Genomic DNA, 23,819 nt, shown 5'->3' with positions numbered 1-23,819 from the left:
CAGTTTAGGTCAAAGATAAGACATGGGGAGTACTTGTACTCACCTCTTGCTATATCAGTTGAGGACTTGCGTGACAGAGTGGAAAAGCGGCTTCCACCAGAAACTAAAATCCCATCAATACAGTGGCTAAGGAATCACTGGCCACTTTAAGGAAATTAAACACTAGCCACTTTAATAATGTCTCTGTATCTTGTATTACCCATCTCATATGTATAAACTGTCCTCTATACTATTCTACGATATCTTAGTCACTTTAATTGTGTGTAAATATTGTATTACTCATCTCATATGTATAAACTGTACTCTATACTATTCTACGATATCTTAGTCACTTTAATTGTGTGTAAATATTGTATTACTCATCTCATATGTATAAAGATATTCCTATAGTGGTGGGGGGCTGTGCTTTGGCAAAGTGGGTGGGGTTATATCCTTCCTGTTTGGCCCTGTCCGGGGGTGTCCTCGGATGGGGCCACAGTGTCTCCTGACCCCTCCTGTCTCAGCCTCCAGTATTTATGCTGCAGTAGTTTATGTGTCGGGGGGCTAGGGTCAGTTTGTTATATCTGGAGTACTTCTCCTGTCCTATTCGGTGTCCTGTGTGAATTTAAATGTGCTCTCTCTAATTCTCTCTTTCTCTCTTTCTTTCTCTCTCTCGGAGGACCTGAGCCCTAGGACCATGCCTCAGGACTACCTGACATGATGACTCCTTGCTGTCCCCAGTCCACCTGGCCGTGCTGCTGCTCCAGTTTCAACTGTTCTGCCTTATTATTATTGGCCAATGCTGGTCATTTATGAACATTTGAACATCTTGGCCATGTTCTGTTATAATCTCCACCCGGCACAGCCAGAAGAGGACTGGCCACCCCACACAGCCTGGTTCCTCTCTAGGTTTCTTCCTAGGTTTTGGCCTTTCTAGGGAGTTTTTCCTAGCCACCGTGCTTCTACACCTGCATTGCTTGCTGTTTGGGGTTTTAGGCTGGGTTTCTGTACAGCACTTTGAGATATCAGCTGATGTACGAAGGGCTATATAAATAAATTTGATTTGATATAAACTGTCCTCTATACTATTCTACGATATCTTAGTCACTTTAATTGTGTGTAAATATTGTATTACTCATCTCATATGTATAAACTGTCCTCTATACTATTCTACGATATCTTAGTCACTTTAATTGTGTGTAAATATTGTATATACTGTATTCTCTACTATGCCACTGTATCTTAGTCCAATGCCACTCTGACATATGTATATATATTCTTAATCCATTCCTTACTTAGATTTACGTGTATTTTGGGTATATGTTGTGAAACTGTTAGATATTACTTGTTAGATATTAGTGTACTGTCGGAGCTAGAATCACAAGCATTTCGCTACACCCACAATAACATCTGTTAAATACGTATACAGTGGGGCAAAAAAGTATTTAGTCAGCCACCAATTGTGCAAGTTCTCCCACTTAAAAAGATGAGAGAGGCCTGTAATTTTCATCATAGGTACACTTCAACTGTGACAGACAAAATTAGAGAAAAAAATCCAGAAAATCACATTGTAGGATTTTTAATGAATTTATTTGCAAATGATGGTGGAAAATAAGTATTTGGTCAATAACAAAAGTTTATCTCAATACTTTGTTATATACCCTTTGTTGGCAATGACAGAGGTCAAACGTTTTCTGTAAGTCTTCACAAGGTTTTCACACACTGTTGCTGGTATTTTGGCCCATTCCTCCATGCAGATCTCCCCTAGCAGTGATGTTTTGGGGCTGTTGCTGGGCAACATAGACTTTCAACTCCCTCCAAAGATTTTCTATGGGGTTGAGATCTGGAGACTGGCTACTCCTTCGTTGCCCGGGCGGTTTGGGATCATTTGTCATGCTGAAAGACCCAGCCACGTTTCATTGTCAATGCCCTTGCTGATGGAAGGAGGTTTCACTCAAAATCTCACGATACATGGCCCCATTCATTCTTTCCTTTACACGGATCAGTCGTCCTGGTCCCTTTGCAGAAAAACAGCCCCAAAGCATGATGTTTCCACCCCCATGCTTCACAGTGTCCTCCAAACACGACGATTTGAGTTTTTACCAAAAAGTTATATTTTGGTTTCATCTGACCATATGACATTCTCCCAGTCTTCTTCTGGATCATCCAAATGCTCTCTAGCAAACTTCAGACGGGCCTGGACATGTACTGGCTTAAGCAGGGGGACACATCTGGCACTGCAGGATTTGAGTCCCTGGCGGCGGAGTGTTTTCCTGATGGTAGGCTTTGTTACTTTGGTCCCAGCTCTCTGCAGGTCATTCACTAGGTCCCCCCGTGTGTTTCTGGGATTTTTGCTCACCGTTCTTGTGATCATTTTGACCCCACGGGCTGAGATCTTGCGTGGAGCCCCAGATCGAGGGAGATTATCAGTGGTCTTGTATGTCTTCCATTTGACTATGCATATAAGATAAACAGAGAGTAGCAGCAGCGTAAAAACAGGGGTTGGGGGGAACACAATGCAAATAGTTTGGGTAGCCATTTGATTACCTGTTCAGGAGTCTTATGGCTTGGGGGTAAAAACTGTTGAGAAGCCTTTTTGTCCTAGACTTGACACTCCGGTACCGCTTGCCATGCGGTAGTAGAGAGAACAGTCTATGACTGGGGTGGCTGGGGACTCTGGCAATTTTTAGGGCCTTCCTCTGACACCGCCTGGTGTAGAGGTCCTGGATGATTACAACAACAGTGGACTTGTACCGTTTGTCATGTTGATCCCAGACATCCCAGCATCTCCATCTAGTTCATTATATGATGGGAAAGTTCATGTCACTGTGAAGGACAAGGTTTTCCAGCCATCCAGCTCCCTTCGACACACAGTTGAAAATCTCAGCATCGTCAGAGGAGAGAACTACAGTGAAGATGATGTCTCTCTCAACAAGTCAATCTTGATCAATCAATCTGGGCCAGACCACAGAACCATGTATGCCTCTGTTTAAGCATGCCACACACTCCTGTTTGTTCAACTGGATCTTGACATGCTTATCGCCTGTAGAACAGCACCAGCTGACAGCTGGGCCAATCCTGCCGAGAGAGTTAATTCCCTTCTAAACTTGGGGCTTCAGGGAACAGCCCTGGCTACCCTGACCCTAGGGAGAAGATGGAAGAATCAAATGAGAAGCGTGTGAAGAAGTGAGGCACAATGACACGCCCACGTGAAACAGCCACCAAACAACCAGAGGTTTTTGAAAATGATGTGCATCCTGTTGCAGCTCTTGTGATTGGCCGGTTTGAGCGCCTGGCAAGGAACACACGTAGGAGTACATCAGCCCGCAACACAGGAAGAAATTGCCAATATTCCATAACAATTAAACATCATTGATACAGAAGTTGACATGATACATGACCTCAGCATAAAAGTCCTTAACAAGGAAAGTACAAGCAATTCCAGGTCACACATTTCAAGATGTCACAATACATGGTACAGATCAAGAAATGCGAGGGAGAAAATCCATGCTGGTACTTCTTGCCAGAAGAACAATTTAAGAAATGAAGCTTTGTGCCTGATCCAATATTGACAGCAGACAGATGTGAGCATCAGACATTTGATGACCTGTACAGCCTGGAAACCACTGACAAGGATAGTCCTTCTCTGACACCAAATATAGAACGTGTAAAGAGGTGTGCTGCCATGGTCAGTGGAAAGGGGAGAGCGACCATCAACTATGTTGAATGTGAGAAATCAAGGTGCTTGTATGCCAAAAGCTGCCTAAAGAAGAACAGAATATAGTCCAACGCATTCGGGATGAGAACAATTTTAACATGTGGTTCAGACCTTTTCCAAGAAGACAATCCATATCACGAGCAGATAGATGGTTTCAAGGGGCTAACCTGTGGAATGCAAATGGTGACGCAGTATTACTCAGCAATCACAGTGTCATTCCCAGATGTGTGTGTCCATTGCGGATGTCCAGATGTTCTTGAGGGGGAAGAGGTAGTGAGGCTCAAACAGCAATATTAACATGTCCGGCCAATGTGCCCAGTGTGTAAGCAAGAAGGAAAGCAGTTCATTACGAGAACTCCAAGAAATCTTAAAAAGAAATGGAACACCCTATAGAGATGAAACATCTTATAGAGATGGAACACCCTATAGAGATGGAACACCCTATAGAGATGGAACACCCTATAGAGATGAAACACCTTATAGAGATGGAACACCCTATAAAGATGGAACACCCTATAGAGATGGAACACCCTATAGAGATGGAACACCCTATAGAGATGGAACACCCTATAGAGATGGAACACCCTATAGAGATGGAACACCCTATAGAGATGGAACACCCTATAGAGAGGGAACACCCTATAGAGACCAGAATAATCAACAAATAAAGGACAACTGTTGAACAGTAAAAAGCAGCAGGTGATTGTGCTATTGCCTCTGACCACAGAACATTGGCCGTCATTTTCATTTCCAGATGATTCTACGAGTTGAATCGCCATTGTTTGTATTGTATTGTTTGTTTTCACCCTGTAGGCGATCTACTGCATCCGGCCAACCTTTGTTATGTTATGGTGTCTTGTGAAGCTGTTCTTGATATTTTTTTCTGTTTTTTTTTTTCTGTGTTTAATTTCTCATGGTTATAACAACATTGAAACATCTGCATTCTTTTCAAGAAAAATGTTGTAGGTTTTCACATGGAATGTGAATTAGGCCTAGAGCCTGCGGAAAAAATAGTGACATAAATGAACCAGAACCACACAAACCATATGTACAGCCATATATAATATATATAAGAATTCATGATTTAGTAATTATATGCAGAGCCACTACGCTATGGTAGGCTACCGTGGTAAATCCCCCCCCTCCATGGTAGGCTACCGTGGTAACCCCCCCTCCCCCATTCACTGACCTTCATGTCTTAAAGTAATGATGGACTGTCGTTTCTCTTTGCTTATTTGAACTGAACATTACGACCAGGAATACGACTTTCCCGAAGCGGATCCTCTGTTTGGTCCACCACCCAGGACAATGGATCGGATCCCAGCCGGCGACCCAAAACAACGGCGCTGCAGAAGGGGCAGACGGATTTGTCTTCTGGTCAGGCTCTGTAGAAGGGCACATCGCCCACCGCTCCCGAGTATACTACTAGCCAATGTCCAGTCTCTTGACAACAAGGTAGACGAAATCCGAGTAAGGGTTGCCTTCCAGAGAGACATCAGAGATTGTAACGTTCTTTGTTTTACGGAAACATGGCTCACTCGGGATACGTCCTCAGAGTCGGTACAGACACCCGGCTTCTTCACGCATCGCGCCGACAGAAACAAAGATCTCTCTGGTAAGAAGAAGGGCGGGGGTGTATGCCTTACAGGAACTCAAGTCCCTTTGTTCACCTGATCTAGAATTCCTTACAATCAAATGCTGACCGCATTATCTACCAAGAGAATTCTCTTCGATCATAATCACAGTCGTGTATATTCCGTCCCAATCAGACACATCAACGGCCCTGAAAGAACTTAATTTGACTATATGTAAACTGGAAACCACATATCCTGAGGCTGCATTTATTGTAGCTGGGGATTTTAACAAGGCCAATCTGAAAACAAGGCTCCCTAAATTTTATCAGCATATCGAATGCGCAACCCGGGCTGGCAAAACCCTGGATCATTGTTATTTTAACTTCCGCGACGCATATAAAGCCTTCCCCCACCCACCTTTCGGAAAATCTGACCACGACTCCAGTTTGTTGCTCCCAGCCTATAGAAAGAAACTAAAACAGGTAGCACCCTTGCTTAGGTCTGTTCAACGCTGGTCCGAACAATCGGATTCCACGCTTCTAGATTGCTTCGATCACGTGGACTGGGATATGTTCCGCATAGCGCCGGACAATAACATGGATGAATATGCTGATTCGGGGAGTTTATTAGCAAGTGCATCGGTGATGTTGTACCCACAGCGTCTATCAAAACATTTCCCAACCAGAAACCGTGAATTGATGGCAGCATTCGTGCAAAACTGAACACGCGAACCACTGCTTTTAATCAGGGCAAGGTGACCGGAAACAAGACTGAATACAAACAGTGTAGCTATTCCCTTTGCAAGGAAATCAAACAAGCTAAGCGTCAGTATAGAGACAAAGTGGAGTCGCAATTAAACAGCTCAGACACGAGAGGTATGTGGCAGGGTCTATCAATCACGGACTACAAAAGGAAAACCGGCCCCTTCGTGGACCATGATGTCTTGCTCCCAGACAAACTAAACAACTTCTTTGCTCGCTTTGAAGACAACACAGTGCCACTGACACGGCCCGCTACCAAAACCTGCGGGCTCTCCTTCACTGCAGCCAACGTGAGTAAAACATTTAAACGTGTTAACCCTCGCAAGGCTGCCGGCCCAGACGGCATCCCCAGCCGCGTCCTCAGAGCATGTGCATACCAGCTGGCTGGTGTGTTTACGGACATATTCAATCAATCCTTATCCCAGTCTGCTGTTCCCACATGCTTCAAGAGGGCCACCATTGTTCCTTTTCCCAAGAAAGCGAAGGTAACTGAGCTAAATGACTATCGCCCCATAGCACTCACTTCTGTCATCATGAAGTGCTTTGAGAGACTCACCAAGGACCATATCACCTTCACCCTAACCTGACACCCTAGACCCACTCCAATTTGCTTACCGCCCCAATAGGTCCACAGACGACGCTATCGCAATCACACTGCACACTGCCCTAACCCATCTGGGCAAGAGGAATACCTATGTAAGAATGCTGTTCATCGACTACAGCTCAGCATTTAACACCATAGTACCCTCCAAACTCGTCATTAAGCTCAAGACCCTGGGTCTCAACCCCGCCCTGTGGAACTGGGTTCTGGACTTCCTGACGGGCCGCCCCCAGGTGGTGAGGTAGGTATCAACATCTCAACTCCCTGTTCACCCATGACTACATGGCCATGCACGCCTCTAACTCAATCATCAAGTTTGCAGACAACACTACAGTGGTAGGCTTGATTACCGACAACGACGAGACGACCTACAGGGAGGAGGTGAGGGTCCTCGGAGTGTGGTGTCAGGAAAATAACCTCACACTCAATGTCAACAAAACAAAAGAGATGATCGTGGACTTCAGGAAACAGCAGAGGGAGCAGCCCCCTATCCACATCAACGGGACAGTAGTGGAGAAGGTGGAAAGTTTTAAGTTCCTTGGCGTACACATCACGGACAAACTGAAATGGTCCACCCACACAGACAGCGTGGTGAAGATGGAGCAGCAGCGCCTCTTCTACCTCAGGAGGCTGAAGAAATTTGGCTTGTCACCAAAAACACACATCCTGCCGGGCTGCATCGCCGCCTGGTACGGAAACTGCTCCGCCCACAACCGCAAGGCTCTCCAGAGGGTAGTGAGGTCTGCACAATGCATCACCGGGGGCAAACTACCTGCCCTCCAGGACACCTACACCACCCGATGTCACAGGAAGGCCAAAAAGATCATCAAGGACATGAAACCACCCGAGCCACTGCCTGTTCATCCCTCTATCATCCAGAAGGTGAGGTCAGTACAGGTGCATCAAAGCGGGGACCGAGAGACTGAAAAACAGCTTCTATCTCAAGGCCATCAGACTGTTAAACAGCCATCACTAACATTGAGTGGCTGCTGCGAACATACTGACTCATCTCTAGCCACTTTAATAATGAAACATTTATGTAATAAATGTATCAGTAACCACTTTAAACAATGCCACTTTATATAATGTTTAATACCCTACATTACTCATCTCAGATGTATAAACTCTACTCTATACCATCTACTGCATCTTGCCTATGCAGGTAGTTGTTGTGAAATTGTTAGGTTAGATTACTTGTTAGGTATTACTACCTAACGGAACTAGAAGCACAAGCATTTCGCTACACTCGCATTCACATCTGCTAACCATGTGTATGTGACAAATAAAATTTGATTTGACAGTAAACAAATTTGTGCACAACATTGTAGAGAAATAAGCTTTTTGTGCATATGGAACATTTCTGGGATCTTTTATTTTCAGCTCATGAAACATGGGACCAACACTTTACATGTTGCGTTTATATTTTTGTTCAGTATAAATGGAGTGTCTCGGATTTACCTATAGAATACGAAATGCTCTGAGACCAGGTTTCAACCCACTTCGTGGTCATATTTTCACGGGCAGATATTGGGTAGAAGTAAACCCCTTCTCTTCGCCTGTGCAGCTCTGGCTAAAAGCCTATCTCCTACAAATCATGCCTGAGTTGGGTGTGGTAGTCCTGAGAAATAAACCAGTCCTACATTAATCATCCCACATGATTTTACTATTTACCTTGTAATACTCTACAACCAAACTACACATACCGAGTCCTCTGCCCTTGGGTCGTCACTAATTACCCCAGCCACAAAGTCGTACACACCGCCTATTTCTACAATTTATCTTCTTAAAATCTGATTTTAAACCTATCCCTAACCGCAAACCTTAACCTAATCACACTGCTATGTTTATGCCTAACCGTAACTTTAAATAAATACAAAAAAGCTTTAAAAAATAACGATAGGCCAATAGCCAATTTTGACTTTGTGGCTGTAGTAACTAGTGGAAACCCATTGCCCTTGTCCTCATTCTCGCATTGTAAGTGGTTGACGTACTTGTCAATCCAGTTATTGTTGCCGGCCCATACATAGCAAGATTGTGTGTGGACGTAAACTATCTGGATTTTCATGGATCACGCAGTTTAACGTACGTTTAAGTTGTTTTTTTCCCTTAAATGATCAATGTCTATTTGTTTATATTAATATAAATGTGTTTTATGTACATTCACTTAGAATGAAATAACTGATTTAGGGCTATATACATGCCAAGGACAGACTGTCACTGGATATAGTCAGATAATAACAACATTATTAGCTATGTGGACATACCAGCCCATTTTATTTTGGGTTTTAGTCAAATGTGTTGTTTAACATACTGTAGTCTAGAGTCAAATTATTTGGCAATTAGTGTTTTAATTTGAATAGCTATTAAGAATGAAGTACAGTCTATATTGTTACGTTTGGACAGCTTGTTCTTTTTGAAATACAAACCATAATAAATCCGCTCCCAGTTTTCGGTTCCCTTTATCCAACAATTAGCAAAATTATACAACAACGTAGGAATAGTTTCACTTAGTTTACAGTTCCTCCCCACTTCCTCTTTTGGCAACATCGCGGTCTGAGTGAACCTTTTTAGTCTCTCGCGTATTACAATCGATCGATGGATTTTCTCATGAATAAAACCTTGTTGTGTGCGAACATAATCAACTTTAAGCGTCAAGTAAAATGTTTAAAGGACTAGTGCCCAATGTTTTCGCATTCCGGGGATTGATAGTTAAACATTACCCTGTTCTTACGCTAAACATTACCCTGTTCTTACGCAACAGTTTTCAATGATCTGATTCTTGTTGCAGCCACAATACAGTCTGTTCCACTCAGAGGATACAACTATGCAATTTAAACACACACGTAATATACAGTTGAAGTTGGAAGTTTACATACACCTTAGCCAAATACATTTAAACTCAGTTTTTCACAATTCCTGACATTTAATCCTAGTAAAAATCCCTGTCTTAGGTCAGTTAGGATCACCACTTTATTTTAAGAATGTGAAATGTCAGAATAATAGAATAATATAATTATTTATTTCAGCTTTTATTTCTTTCATCACATTCCCAGTGGGTCAAAAGTTTACATACACTCAATTACTATTTGGTGGCATTCCCTTTACATTGTTTAACTTGGGTCTAATGTTTCGGACAGCCTTCCACAAGCTTCCCACAATAATTTGGGTGAATTTTGGCCAATTCCTCCTGACAGAGCTGGTGTAAACTTTTCAGTTCTGCCCACAAATGTTCTACTGGATTGAGGTCAGGGCTTTGTGATAACCCACTGTTCCCAGGCCGTCATTGAAAATAAGAATTTGTTCTTAACTGACTTGCCTGGTTAAATAAAGGTAAAATAAATAAAAAAATAAATAAAATATTCACATAATTTTTCTGCCTCATGATGCCATCTATTTTGTGAAGTGCACCAGTCCCTCCTCAGCAAAGCACCCCCACAACATGATGCTGCCACCCCCGTACTTCACGGTTGGCATGGTGTTCTTCGACTTGCAAGACTCCCCCATTTTCCTGTAAACATAACGATGGTCATTATGACCAAACAGTTCTATTTTTGTTCCATCAGACCAGAGGACATTTCTCCAAAAAGTATGATCTTTGTCCCCATGTGCAGTTGCAAACCGTAGTCTGGCTTTTTTATGGCGGTTTTGGAGCAGTGGCTTCTTCCTTGCTGAGCTGCCTTTTAGGTTATGTCGATATAGGACTCGTTTTACTGTGGATATAGACACTTTTGTACCTGTTTCCTCCAGCATCTTCACAAGGTCCTTTGCTGTTGTTCTGGGATTGATTTGCACTTTTCGCACCAAAGTACGTTCATCTCTAGGAGAAAGAACGCGTCTCCTTCCTGGGCAGTATGACGGCTGCGTGGTCCCATGGTGCATACTATTGAAGGAACAGATGAACGTGGTACCTTCAGGCGTTTGGAAATTGCTCCCAAGGATGAACCAAATTTTTTGCAGACTGGCTGATTTTCTTGGTTGATTTCTTTTGATTTTCCCATGATGTCAAGCAAAGAGGCACTGAGTTTGAAGGTAGGTCTTGAAATACATCCACAGGTACACCTCCAACTGACTCCAATGATGTCAATTAGCCTATCAGAAGCTTCTAAAGCCATGACATAATTTTCTGTAATTTTCCAAGCTGTTTAAAGGCACAGACAACTTAGTGTAATTATTAAACTTCCGACCCACTGGAATTGTGATACAGTGAACAATAAGTGAAATAATCTGTCTTTAAACAACTGTTAGAAAATTACTTTAGATGTCCTAAACAACTTACCAAAAGTATAGTTTGTTAACAAGACATTTTTGGAGTGGTTGAAAAACTAGTTTTAATGACTCCAACCTAAGTGTATGTAAACTTCCGACTTCAACTGTATATAATACAGTGCACATTTGCAGCCATCACATTAAACTGCGTTACTAGGCTAAGATAGATAGAGAGAGAAAGAACGTTGATAAGAAAGAAAGGAAGAACCAAAATAAAAGACAGTTGAATTAAGAAGTCTGATACGTTATTTTAGAATTGGCCTGAAGGTTGGCCTGCATATTTTATAGACATTTTGCCTTTGTAGCCTGAGTGCCAACCTAATAATATCCACTTCACCTATCGTAGATAAGACTAAGCAAAACTCTCAGTACAGTAAATGATAGGTGTGGAGGTGAGGCAATGGATGCTGTGGTAAATGGAAGAATCTCTATGTAACCTAACATGCTGACCACACCACCTGCGTTGCCTGCAAGAACGTTGCAAAGTAAATGTACACATACATGTTATTCAATAATTTCATCCAAAACGCTCGTGCACGTCAACTGGTGTCTGAGTAGCCAGGCGCTAAAATAGAATTTGGCAAGTCCAGTTGGTGGTGGTAATGCACCTTAAAGTTGTTTGCCAACCGCCATATAAAGTCCACAGAAGAAGAAGACTGAAGGAGGAGAGATTACTAGAAACTAACTAGGTTTCACCTTTTAACTCAAAATGAGTCAAAATTCTACAAAGTTCCAGAAAAAAAGGACCTTGTGCATTTCAGGTAAAATAACAACCCAATGTTTATATCCCAGGACATATTCGCTAGCTGGCTAAATGTCCATAAATGTTTCATGGGTTTCGACCTGTCCCAAATTAATATAGTTGGTTCGGAGTTTGTTTTGATATTTCAATCTGCGTGTCTAGATGGCCAAAATCAACATGTGTGTTATGGTGCACGCGGACGCATGCACGTGCCCAGTTTAGTCAGCATGTGACGTAGCAGGCATAACGGAAACACCTGAGCAGCATTTCATTTTTGATGGCCCTGTCGGGGAAGGTTATCTTCTGCTCTGGAGAACCAATCCAGTAAATGTGGAGGAGGAGTTACATGCTGACTACACTGGGCGTCCGTGTGCGCCATCTTGCACATGTTGATTTTGTCCATCCACACAGGATGAGATCAGGACATGCAGTTTGAAATATCAAAAATAACTCTGAACCAACTATATTAATGGGGACAGGAAGAAACACATGAGACATTCATGGACATTTAGATAGCTAGCTTGCTGTTGCCAGCTAATTTGTCCTGGGATATAAACATTGGATTGTTATTTTCCCTGCCCCAATGCATAGTACCAACTGTAAAGTTTGGTGGAGGAGGAATAATGGCCTGGGGCTGTTTTTCATGGTTCAGGCTCCTTAGTTCCAGTGAAGGGAAATCTTAATGCTACAACATACTGTCACGACTCCGACCGAAGGACACTCCCCTTCCCGTTCGGGTGGCGCTCGGCGGTCGTCGTCGCCGGCCTACTAGCTGCTACTGATTATTTCCTCCCCCTCCTTATGTGTTGATTGTGTGCACCTGTTTTGAGTTAGGTAGTAGGCTTTATTAGTCAGCCGGCCCGCAGGGTTCCTTGTGCGGGATTAATTATTGTGATCGTCTGTTTGGTGTACTTGTGTGCACGTCTATTGGGTTTTGTGGTTTCCCATTTTGTGGGTTTTCCCTGGACAGTTTAAGTCCCCCTGTTTGGGGCATTTGTTTGTTCGGTACGCCCTGTGTTTTTGTGAGGGTTGGCTTATGTTCAGCGTTTATTCAGTGCATTAAAATAGCACTCCCCTGAACTCTCTGCTTCCTGCGCCTGACTCCTCACCCACTTCACTCAGACCGTTACAGAATCCCGCACCCGCCTGGAATGGAGTCAGCAGGAGCAACAGCCACTCCCCTCCCATCGATGGAAGAGAGGGTTCTACATCACACCACCGTTCTCCATCGGATCGGAACGGCGATGGATCTGGTGATGGAGAGAATGGACCGATGGGAGAGAAGCGGTCTCCTCTCTCCACCTTCGGCCCCCCTCTCTCCACCTTCGGCCCCCCCTCCTCAGGACTCCCCATCTCCCGACTCCAGCACCCTCCGTCTTACGCTTCCAAGGGTCTATGATGGAGCGGCAGCAGGGTGCCAGGGGTTCTTACTCCAGCTAGAACTGTACCTGGCCACCGTCAGACCTACTCCCTCGGGAGCGGAGAGGGTGAATGTCCTCATCTCCTGCCTCACGGGTCGTGCTCTGGAGTGGGCAAATGCAGTTTGGAACGGCCCAGACTCAGCGAAGGAGCACTACCCCGAGTTTTCTCGCCGTTTCCGCGCCGTGTTTGACCATCCTCCAGATGGCCGAGCGGCGGGAGAACGACTATTCCATCTCCGGCAGGAGAAAAGGAGCGCCCAGGATTACGCGTTGGAGTTCCGTACCTTGGCAGCAGGATCCGGGTGGAACGACAGGGCCCTTATCGACCACTACAGGTGTAGTCTCCGAGAGGACGTCCGCAGGGAGCTAGCGTGTCGGGACACCGCTCTTTCCTTGGATGAGCTAATTGACATGTCCATCCGACTGGACAATCTGCTGGCTGCCCGCGGGCGTTCGGAGAGGGTCCTGTGTGTTCCACCACCCAGCACCTCCACTCCTGTTACGATGGAGTTGGGAGGGGCTTTGCCGAGGGGTACCGGAGGAGGAGGCTCCCTCTGCACCAACTGTGGTCGGAGAGGACACACGGCCGATCGGTGCTGGGGGGGTCCGTCTGGGAGTCGAGATGGTAGGCGGAACATTTCTCGATCACCCCAGGTGAGTCAGCACCAAACTCACCCAGAACCCCCTGTTGGTCACATGTTTGTCTTGATTTTTTTCCTTAAATTTTTCCCCTCTTCCCAGCATAGGGCGCTAGTCGATTCAGGCGCAGCTGGGAACTTTATGGATCGCGGACTAGCTATTAAATTAGGTGTTCCGCTTGTGCCGATAGATTCTCCCTTTCCCGTGCACTCCCTAGATAGCCGGCCATTAGGGTCAGGGGTGGTCAGGGAGACCACAATCCCACTGGACATGGTAACGCAGGGGAACCATAGGGAGCGTATCAGTCTCTATATTATTGATTCGCCTGCGTTTCCAGTGGTGTTGGGGATTCCCTGGCTGGCCCGGCACAATCCTAAAATTTTGTGGAGACAGGGGGTTCTCAAGGGGTGGTCAGAGGAGTGTTCTGGAAGGTGTCTGGGAGTTTCCGTCGGTGCCACCTCGGTGGAAAGTCCAGATCAGGGTCCCACAGTGTGCATTCCCCCCGAGTATGCCGATTTGGCAATCGCTTTTAGTAAAAAGAAGGCGACTAAATTACCACCACATCGACCGGGAAGAGATTGTGCGATAGATCTCCAGGTAAACGCTGCGCTTCCCAAGAGTCACGTGTACCCATTGTCCCAAGAGGAGACGTTGGCTATGGAGACATATATCACGGAGTCTCTGGGACAGGGGTACATTCGGTCCTCCATTTCACCCGTCTCCTCGAGTTTCTTTTTTGTGAAGAAAAAGGAGGGAGGTTTGCGTCCTTGTATTGATTATAGAGGTCTAAATGCCATCACAGTGGGGTTCAGCTACCCACTACCTCTCATTGCTACGGCAGTGGAATCCTTTCAGGGAGCGCAGTTCTTCACAAAATTGGATCTCAGGAGCGCGTATAGCCTGGTGCGTATTCGGAAGGGAGACGAGTGGAAAACCGCATTTAGTACCACATCGGGCCACTATGAGTACTGCGTCATGCCGTATGGGTTAAAAAATGCTCCAGCCATTTTTCAATCCTTTGTAGACGATATTCTCAGGGACCTGCACGGGCAGGGAGTGGTTGTTTATATCGATGACATTCTGATCTACTCAGCCACTCACGCCGCGCATGTGTCTCTGGTACGCAAGGTGCTTGGTAGACTGCTGGAGCATGACCTCTACGTCAAGGCTGAGAAGTGTGTGTTCTCCAAACGAGCCGTCTCCTTTCTGGGTTATCGCATTTCCACCTCGGGGGTGGAGATGGAGGGTGACCGCAGTAAGGCCGTGCGTAATTGGCCGACTCCAACCACGGTAAAAGAGGTGCAGCGGTTTTTGGGTTTTTCCAACTACTACCGGAGGTTTATCCGGGGTTTTGGCCAGGTAGCGGCTCCAATTACCTCACTGCTAAAGGGGGGCCCGGTGCGGTTGCAGTGGTCAGCAGAGGCGGACAGAGCTTTCAACAGGTTGAAGGTGCTGTTCACGGATGCACCTGTGTTGGCGCATCCGGACCCCTCTCTAGCATTCATAGTGGAGGTGGACGCGTCCGAGGCTGGGGTGGGTGCCGTGCTATCACAGCGCTCGGGTACGCCACCAAAACTCCGCCCCTGCGCTTTCTTCTCGAGTAAGCTCAGCCCAGCGGAGCGTAACTATGATGTGGGGGACCGGGAGTTGTTAGCGGTGGTCAGGGCTCTGAAGGTGTGGAGACACTGGCTTGAGGGGGCTAAGCACCCCTTTCTCATCTGGACCGACCACCAAAATCTGGAGTATATTCGGGCAGCTAGGAGACTGAACCCGCGGCAGGCAAGGTGGGCCATGTTCTTCACCCGATTCCGGTTCACTTTATCATATAGACCAGGCTCCCAGAACGTGAAGGCGGACGCACTGTCCCGCTTTTACGACACGGAGGATAGGTCCACCGAACCTACTCCCATCCTTCCGGCCTCAAAGCTGATGGCACCGGTGGTGTGGGAGGTGGACTCGGACATCGAGCGGGCGTTACGGGCTGAACCAGCGCCTCCTCAGTGTCCGGCGGGGCGGAGGTACGTGCCGCTTGGTGTTCGGGACCAACTGATTCGGTGGGCTCACGTCCTACCCTCCTCGGGTCACCCTGGGGTGAGGAGGACAGTAGGGAGCCTTCGGGGGAGGTATTGGTGGCCTACCTTGGCTAGGGACGTTAAGGTTTATGTCTCCTCCTGTTCGGTATGCGCCCAGAGTAAGGCTCCTAGGCACCTTCCTAGAGGGAAGTTACAACCCCTCCCCGTTCCACAACGGCCATGGTCACATCTATCCGTAGATTTCCTGACCGACCTTCCCCTGTCTCAGGGCAACACCACGGTTCTGGTGATTGTGGATCGGTTCTCTAAGTCCTGCCGTCTCCTCCCGTTGCCCGGTATCCCAACAGCCCTACAGACTGCGGAGGCATTATTCACCCATGTCTTCCGGCACTACGGGGTGCCGGAGGACATCGTTTCTGATCGGGGTCCCCAGTTCACGTCCCGAGTATGGAGGGCGTTCATGGAGCGTCTGGGGATCTCGGTCAGCCTGACCTCCGGTTATCACCCTGAAAGTAATGGGCAGGTGGAGAGAGTAAACCAGGAGGTGGGTAGGTTTCTGCGGTCGTACTGCCAGGACCGGCCAGGGGAGTGGGCGAGATACATCCCCTGGGCGGAAATGGCCCAGAACTCATTACGCCACTCCTCTACTAATGTGTCCCCCTTTCAGTGTGTGTTGGGGTACCAGCCGGTCCTGGCACCGTGGCATCCGAGCCAGACCGAGGCTCCTGCGGTGGAGGAATGGGTGCAGCGCTCCAAAGAAACCTGGAGGGCCGTCCAGGAATCCCTTCAACAGGCTAGTGGACGGCAGAAAAGGAGTGCTGACCGCCACCGCAGTGAGGCCCCCGTGTTTGTACCAGGGGACAGGGTCTGGCTCTCGACCCGAAACCTACCCCTCCGCGTGCCCTGCCGGAAGCTTGGGCCGCAGTGTGTAGGGCCGTTCAAAGTCCTGAGGAGAATAAACGAGGTGTGTTATCGATTACAACTCCCTTCCTATTATCGTATTAACCCCTCGTTTCATGTGTCTCTCCTCAGGCCGGTGGTAGCTGGTCCCCTACAGGACGGTGAGGTGCTGGAGGTCCCTCCTCCCCCTCTGGACATCGAGGGGTCCCCGGCGTATACGATACGGGCCATTCTGGACTCGAGACGCCGGGTGAGGGGCCTGCAGTACCTCGTGGACTGGGAGGGGTACGGTCCGGAGGAGAGGTGCTGGGTACCCACCAGGGACATTTTGGATCCGTCAATGTTGAGGGATTTCCATCGCCTCCATCCGGATCGCCCTGCGCCTCGTCCTCCGGGTCGACCTCGAGGCCGGTGTCGGCGCGCTGCGGGAGCCACGCGTCAAGGGGGGGGTACTGTCACGACTCCGACCGAAGGACACTCCCCTTCCCGTTCGGGTGGCGCTCGGCGGTCGTCGTCGCCGGCCTACTAGCTGCTACTGATTATTTCCTCCCCCTCCTTATGTGTTGATTGTGTGCACCTGTTTTGAGTTAGGTAGTAGGCTTTATTAGTCAGCCGGCCCGCAGGGTTCCTTGTGCGGGATTAATTATTGTGATCGTCTGTTTGGTGTACTTGTGTGCACGTCTATTGGGTTTTGTGGTTTCCCATTTTGTGGGTTTTCCCTGGACAGTTTAAGTCCCCCTGTTTGGGGCATTTGTTTGTTCGGTACGCCCTGTGTTTTTGTGAGGGTTGGCTTATGTTCAGCGTTTATTCAGTGCATTAAAATAGCACTCCCCTGAACTCTCTGCTTCCTGCGCCTGACTCCTCACCCACTTCACTCAGACCGTTACACATACAATGACATTCTAGACTATTCTATGCTTCCAACTTTGTGGCAACAGTTTGGGGAAGGCCCTTTCCTCTTTCAACATAACAAGGTAATTGTTTTTTATTTATTTAAACATTATTTAACTAGGCAAGTTAGTTAAGAACAAATTCTTATTTGCAATGAAGGCCTACCGGGGAACAGTGGGTTAACTGCCTTGTTCAGGGGTAGAACAACATATTTTTACCTTGTCAGCTCAGGGATTTGATCCAGCAACCTTTCGTTTAATGGCCTACGCTCTAACCACTAGGGTACCTGCCACCCCAATGCCCCCGTGCAATGCCCCCTGTGCAATGCCCCCGTGCATTGCCCCCGTGCACAAAGTGAGGTCTATACAGAAATGGTTTGTCGAAATCGGTGTGGAAGAATTTGACTGACCTGCACAGAGCCCTGACCTCAATCCCATCGAACACCTTTGGGATGAATTGGAACACCGACTGTGAGCCAGGCCTAACTGCCCAACATCAGTGTCCGACCTCACTAATGCTCTTGTGGCTGAATGGAAACAAGTCCCCGCAGCAATGTTCCAACATCTAGTGGAAAGCCTTCCATATTAACACCTCCATATTAACGCCCATGATTTTGGAATGAGATGTTCGACGAGGAGGTGACATACTTTTGGCCATGTAATGTATGTGTACATTTATTTTGCCACACTCGCACACGCAACGTGCTGGTGTGGCCAGTATGTAAAGGTGGCGTGTTGCCTGGTGTCGCCTTGTTAATGCAACGTTTCTAAAAACCATAGGTGGAACTTGCGAAACAGACTAAACAGACCAGGCCGGGGTTTGGAGTTTGAGAAGTCAATGAGAGAAGTGAAAAATGATTCCTTTGTTAATTTTCTTGAAATCTAAAGGCACAACCTAGATTTGAGCAAATGACTTAACTAGTTGAACATCTTAATACTCCAACCTCGTGAAAGTGACAAACTGACACTTTTTCATTTTTGTCCAAAACAACTTATATCGAAGAAGTGCTTTTGATTTGACGGCCTGCACATGCTCAGTTCAGTGCGAGATGACCATTAAACCCGCTGACGTGTTTCTACGCATGAGCTTAGCAAGCCAACGTCGTCATGACGTTCACCTACAAGTGTGATCAGGGATTTCACCTGGAGAAGCAGTTTCTGCCTATCTTCATACTGTACAATCTTTGTTGTTAACGTCCAAATGTGGTAGTTGCGTCACAGGATCTCTTTCCATTTCCCATGAAAACCAGATGCATCTGTTTGTTCTGGCCTCGCAGAGGGTGATCTCTATGCAACCAGGCAGCCAAGAACACCATATTCAGAATCCAAGAACACCATATTCAGAATCCAAGAACACCATATTCAGAATCCAAGAACACCATATTCAGAATCCAAGAATACCATATTCAGAATCCAAGAACACCATATTCAGAATCCAAGAACACCATATTCAGAATCCAAGAACACCATATTCAGAATCCAAGAACACCATATTCAGAATCCAAGAATACCATATTCAAAATCCAAGAACACCATATTCAAAATCCAAGAATACCATATTCTAAAAGTGAGTTCCCTGTGGAACTCATAGAAAGCTCATCTATTTCTTTCTCAGACTTGTCTTGAGGTAACACTGATCTCACAGGCTTATGTACCAGAATCAAATATTTAATTTTGTTTAGCCACGACCAAGGTAGGTGGAGTTCAAACCACAAGTTGGGAAACACAGCATGGTCTCCAGCGGTGCTTAGAAATGTGTAATGAAAGTGTGTGTGTGTGTGTTTGACTGTATGTGTGTGTTTGCATGCATGTGTGTGTGTGTGATATAGTGAGTGAATGACAGATAGAATGAGAAAGGGATGTAGTACTGAGATGTTGGGCTGGTCCATTTTTAGCCCAGTCGGATTGTCTAAATTGTCTAAATTATCATTATGTAGCTAATAATGGGGGTAGATTTTTGGTCCCAGTCCGCCCGCCCGTGTGTGTGTGTGTGTCAGTACATGCTTGTCTTTTGTTCCTGACTGTCCATCTGATTCTCTGATTCAGCAGACTGTGTATCACCCCGTGACCTGGTTGCCATAGAGCCAGTCGGACCATGGCCGGCGGTGTGGGGGAGAGCCAGCTTCAGAGGATTATCAGAGATCTGCATGGTACACTGCCATTGTGTGTTTTTGTGTGCGTGACTGCGTGTGACTTCTCGCGTGTCGGTCCCTTTGTAACAACCAGTGCGTGCGGGCCTGTGTGATAGTTACAGGGGTAGAGTCAGAGAGGGAGAGAAAGATAGAAAGAGAGTAGGATCACAGAGGTAGAGAGTGACAGAAGGGTTGCAGTGGCCTCGATGTAACTGGCTTGGCCTCGGCTTCAAGCCCGACAGCATTTCTTTCCACACATTGGTTGTCCGGTCTCCTCATTGGGACGACATCATGGAGCCGACCCTCTCCCCCAGTCCCCGGGGTGTACCCCCCAGGGTGTGGCTGGGGCGACAGAGAGGCCCTGTCAGCATGCAGCGAGAGAGAGAGGGGGTGCTTAGCCTCAGGGTGCACCCGTCACGGGTGTCTTTCCTGTTTTTACGCTGGATGAGAGGCAAGTGGGTAATTGTACTGAGCTGGGATGTGTGAGGAAGGGGTCATCTGTGTGGAGTTAGAGGTTGTGGGTAGGGGTTGGGGAGACATGCCTGGGTGGATATACTGGTTTGACCTGTATATGACCTGGAAACCATTGAAATGTATCCAGGGCACTGTGAGGATATTACATCTGACTGTGTGTACTGTATTTGTGGTACATTGTAATGGTTTCTAGAAATTTTAGGGTTTCTGTGCCCACTTAAAACGTTCCACAGATACTGTGCCTATTGGCCTAGATCGATTTACGTTTTTTTTTGTTTAGTTCAGGAGAAAGAGGCTACCAGGTCAGGGACGATCACAGTAATGTGTTTCTCTCAACAGGTAAAGCTCGTGTAGTAGAAACTCAGTTCCTGTCAGCTGTGTATGAGTGAGGGGAATACTTGTGTAACGTCGATGTACAGTACCAGTCAAAAGTTTGGACACACCTACTCGTTCCAGGGTTTTTCTTTATTTTTTACTATTTTCTACATTCTACAATAAGAGTGGAGACATCAAAACTATGAAATACCACATATGGAACCATGTAGTAACCAAAAAAGTGTTAAACAAATCAAAATATATTTTATATTTGAGATTCTTCAAAGTAGCCACCCTTTACCTTGATGACAGCTTTGCACACTCTTGGCATTCTCTCAACCAGCTTCATGAGGTAGTCACCTGGAATCCATTTGAATTAACAGGTGTGCCTTGTTAAAAGTGAATTTGTGGAATTTCTTTCCTTAATGCATTTGAGCCAATCAGTTGTGTTGTGACAAGATAGCGGTGATATACAGAAGACAGCCCTATTTGGTAAAATATCAAGTCCACGTTATGGCAAGAACAGCTGTGCTGATTCAGATGACCTGGCCTTCGCAATCACCCGACCTCAACCCAATTGAGATGGTTTGGGATGAGTTGGACCGCAGAGTGAAGGAAAAGCAGCCAACAAGTGCTCATCGTATGTGGGAACTCCTTCAGGACTGTTGGAAGCTGGTTGAGAGAATGCCAAGAGTGTGCAAAGCTGTCATTAAGGCGAAGGGTAGCTACTTTGAAGAATCTCAAATATAAAATATATTTTGATTTGTTTAACACTTTTTTGGTTGCTACATGATTACATATGTGCTATTTCATAGCTTTATGTCTTCACTATTATTCTACAATGTAGAACATCGTATAAACAGAGAAAAAACATGTCGCTCTCGCTCTCTCTCTCTCTCTCTCTCTCTCTCTTGTCCTCTCTCTGAACCACAGATGCTGTTGCTGAGCTCACTAAAGAGTACAGGGAGAATAGGGAGCCAATCACAGATGATAGTCCCAATCTGCAGAAATTCTCCTACAAACTGGAGTACCTTCTACAGGTGAGTCACTCACTGTTCATAGACAGTGGTATAGTACGAACAGTGTTTTCCCTTTCTTTAGGCGGGACCAAGGCCCCAAAGCAACATCCAGGACTGGTTAATTAATCAAAACATCTATAGATCAATACGTTTTTTTTTCCTACCAGACACAGATTAAGCAACATGCTTTTCAATCCAGGATTAGGTGTAATCTGTGTCCAGGAAACCGCCGCACAGAGTCCAAGTCAAATCAAGGCCAACCTGCTATGCTCACCAATATGGCATTGTTCAGATCTCTGTACAGTAGGTCACGTACAATTTGTCGCTAACACGTCATCTACGCTTTTCAGTTTGACCAGAAGGAGAAGACAACATTTCTTGGCACCAGAAAAGACTACTGGGATTATTTCAGCGACTGTCTGGCCAAGATCAAAGGAGCCAACGATGGTATCCGCTTTGTCAAATCCATCCCTGAGGTATTGAGATCAGCACTTTTAAAGGTCAATTATAAGGATTGTCAACTGTTATTACACAATGTATAGTAGTAATTCATACATAATGACGTTCTATCTTTAGAGTTCTTTACCACTTTTTTTATGGGTCACAGCAAACATTTCTGAAGTTATGTATACCATTACAGTTTCACCAAATGTGAAATAATGAAGGAACAAATTAACTGTATCTACAAATGATCTACCAAATCTACTTTGACGCATATTTCCCTTGTGTGATGAAACGGATAATACTCCTGACATTGCAGCTGTCACGGATTGCATAATTAACATAGATGCATTCAATTGTCAGTCTCACTGATAAGTAGTTATAAGGGCATGGGGGAATTTAGCATTCTGCCGGGTAGTGGATACTAGCCATGAAAAACAAATCATATTTGTTAACAGGATCTACACAACAGATTTAGTTGAATATGGATGATTGATTATAGACCACTTTTGAGGAATGAAAATGTCTGACGAACTCTGATTTTAACTATCCCTTTAATGGACACATTCAGGAAACATACGCTAGTTTAAGGCCTCATTGGCAGAGGAACAGCTATCACATATATTTGCTGTACAGCACTGTGAATATTTCCTGTACTTTTCCCTTCCAGCTGAAGACTTCTCTGGGGAAAGGCAGGGCTTTCATTCGTTACTCCCTGGTGCACCAGCGACTGGCCGACACGCTGCAGCAGTGCCTGATGAACCAAAGGGTGACCAGGTAAAACTCGACCCAGCACAGGATTCACAGGTCATTGGTTGAAATCCCTGCGGCAAAGAGGGGGTCAAGTCTCAAATAAATATCATACTTGGAAACTGCAAAGTGAGCAGACACTTTTTTTTTTCAAATCTCAAACCTGACCCCACTCCAGCAACAGTTTTAGCCGTTAAACATGGTAGGTCATAGGTTCACGTCTGGGATAGTGTTTGGCTAAATGAAGGGACTTGTTTATGTTACAGACTACTATTCTGAAATCGATTGTTTCAAGTAAACAACGTCTCCTTCCTGATTCTTGTTAGCGCCTTTCATTTCTCTTTTCCTTTGTGGTGTTTTACTTCTGTAAACGTTTCCCTGTTCCTCAGGTGAGTAAACACAGTGTGCTGGTTCTTATGTTGCCAAAGGTTACTGGAAGCAGTGTTCAGTGGGAGGGGAGTAGACGTTGTCTGACTCAGTATAGATACAGCATTTTGTACCAATCCGCTTCTCGAAAAGTTACTTCTCCCGTTGTACAGAACCACGTCTATATGCTCTATGTACTTGTGAAATGTACCTGTGTGTTTGTAAAAGGCATGTACATTAGTGCAAAAAAGTACTTTTTGTATGTGTCGAAGTGATTTAATATAAGGAACAATCCAAGTGTGTTAGTGAAGGTATTTCTATGTGAATGTATGCACATGTGTGTAGTTATGCCTATCTCTCAACTCATTTCCCTGTATATGCTTCTCTCCTTCTCCTTGCAGTGACTGGTACTATGCTCGCAGCCCCTTGCTGAAATCCCACCTCAGTGTTGACATTGTAAGTCACCTGTATGAGCTCAACGAGATCCAGTTTGACGTGGCTTCCAGGGGTCATGACCTTGACTCGTCCTGGCCCACCTTTGCACGGTAACCAATTGCAAAGTCATTATGTTTATAAATGCACCCCACACTCAAGATGCTGCGCATTGGATTGAGGAATTTATCAAATGTAGACACTTGGTGATGTCCCCTCATCACATGTGTGTTTTCTTATCTCCAGGAGGACACTGGGCATGCCCAACTCACCTGGCCACATGTGGAAACCACCCAGTCGCAGCTCCAGCATTAACAGCCTGGCCAGCACATACTCACAGGTACTGACACAGATCCTCAGAGCTTT

The 23,819-nt window shown here is 45.9% G+C and overlaps 1 protein-coding gene across 2 annotated transcripts in view; it reads left to right on the top strand.

The window, feature by feature from the left end:
- Positions 1-8,617: 8,617 nt before the first annotated feature.
- Positions 8,618-23,819, top strand: part of LOC110485093 (FYVE and coiled-coil domain-containing protein 1) — a 44,689-nt gene continuing 29,487 nt past the window's right edge. Inside the window, exons 1-7 of one of the 2 annotated variants that reach the window (XM_021556168.2) lie at positions 8,618-8,715; positions 19,574-19,674; positions 21,379-21,485; positions 21,815-21,940; positions 22,576-22,682; positions 23,423-23,566; positions 23,700-23,793. In XM_021556168.2, the coding sequence (XP_021411843.2) occupies positions 19,620-19,674; positions 21,379-21,485; positions 21,815-21,940; positions 22,576-22,682; positions 23,423-23,566; positions 23,700-23,793 (633 nt within the window). In that variant the 5' untranslated portion in view covers positions 8,618-8,715; positions 19,574-19,619. Of the gene's footprint in view, positions 8,716-19,570; positions 19,675-21,378; positions 21,486-21,814; positions 21,941-22,575; positions 22,683-23,422; positions 23,567-23,699; positions 23,794-23,819 lie in introns of both variants that reach the window. The other variant, XM_021556221.2, reaches the window with a different exon arrangement.

The sequence above is a fragment of the Oncorhynchus mykiss genome, chromosome 1, assembly GCF_013265735.2.
Source record: "Oncorhynchus mykiss isolate Arlee chromosome 1, USDA_OmykA_1.1, whole genome shotgun sequence".
NCBI lineage: Eukaryota > Metazoa > Chordata > Actinopteri > Salmoniformes > Salmonidae > Oncorhynchus > Oncorhynchus mykiss.
The sequence above is the reverse complement of the archived record's forward strand: the minus strand, read 5'-3'. Positions and strand labels throughout refer to the sequence as shown.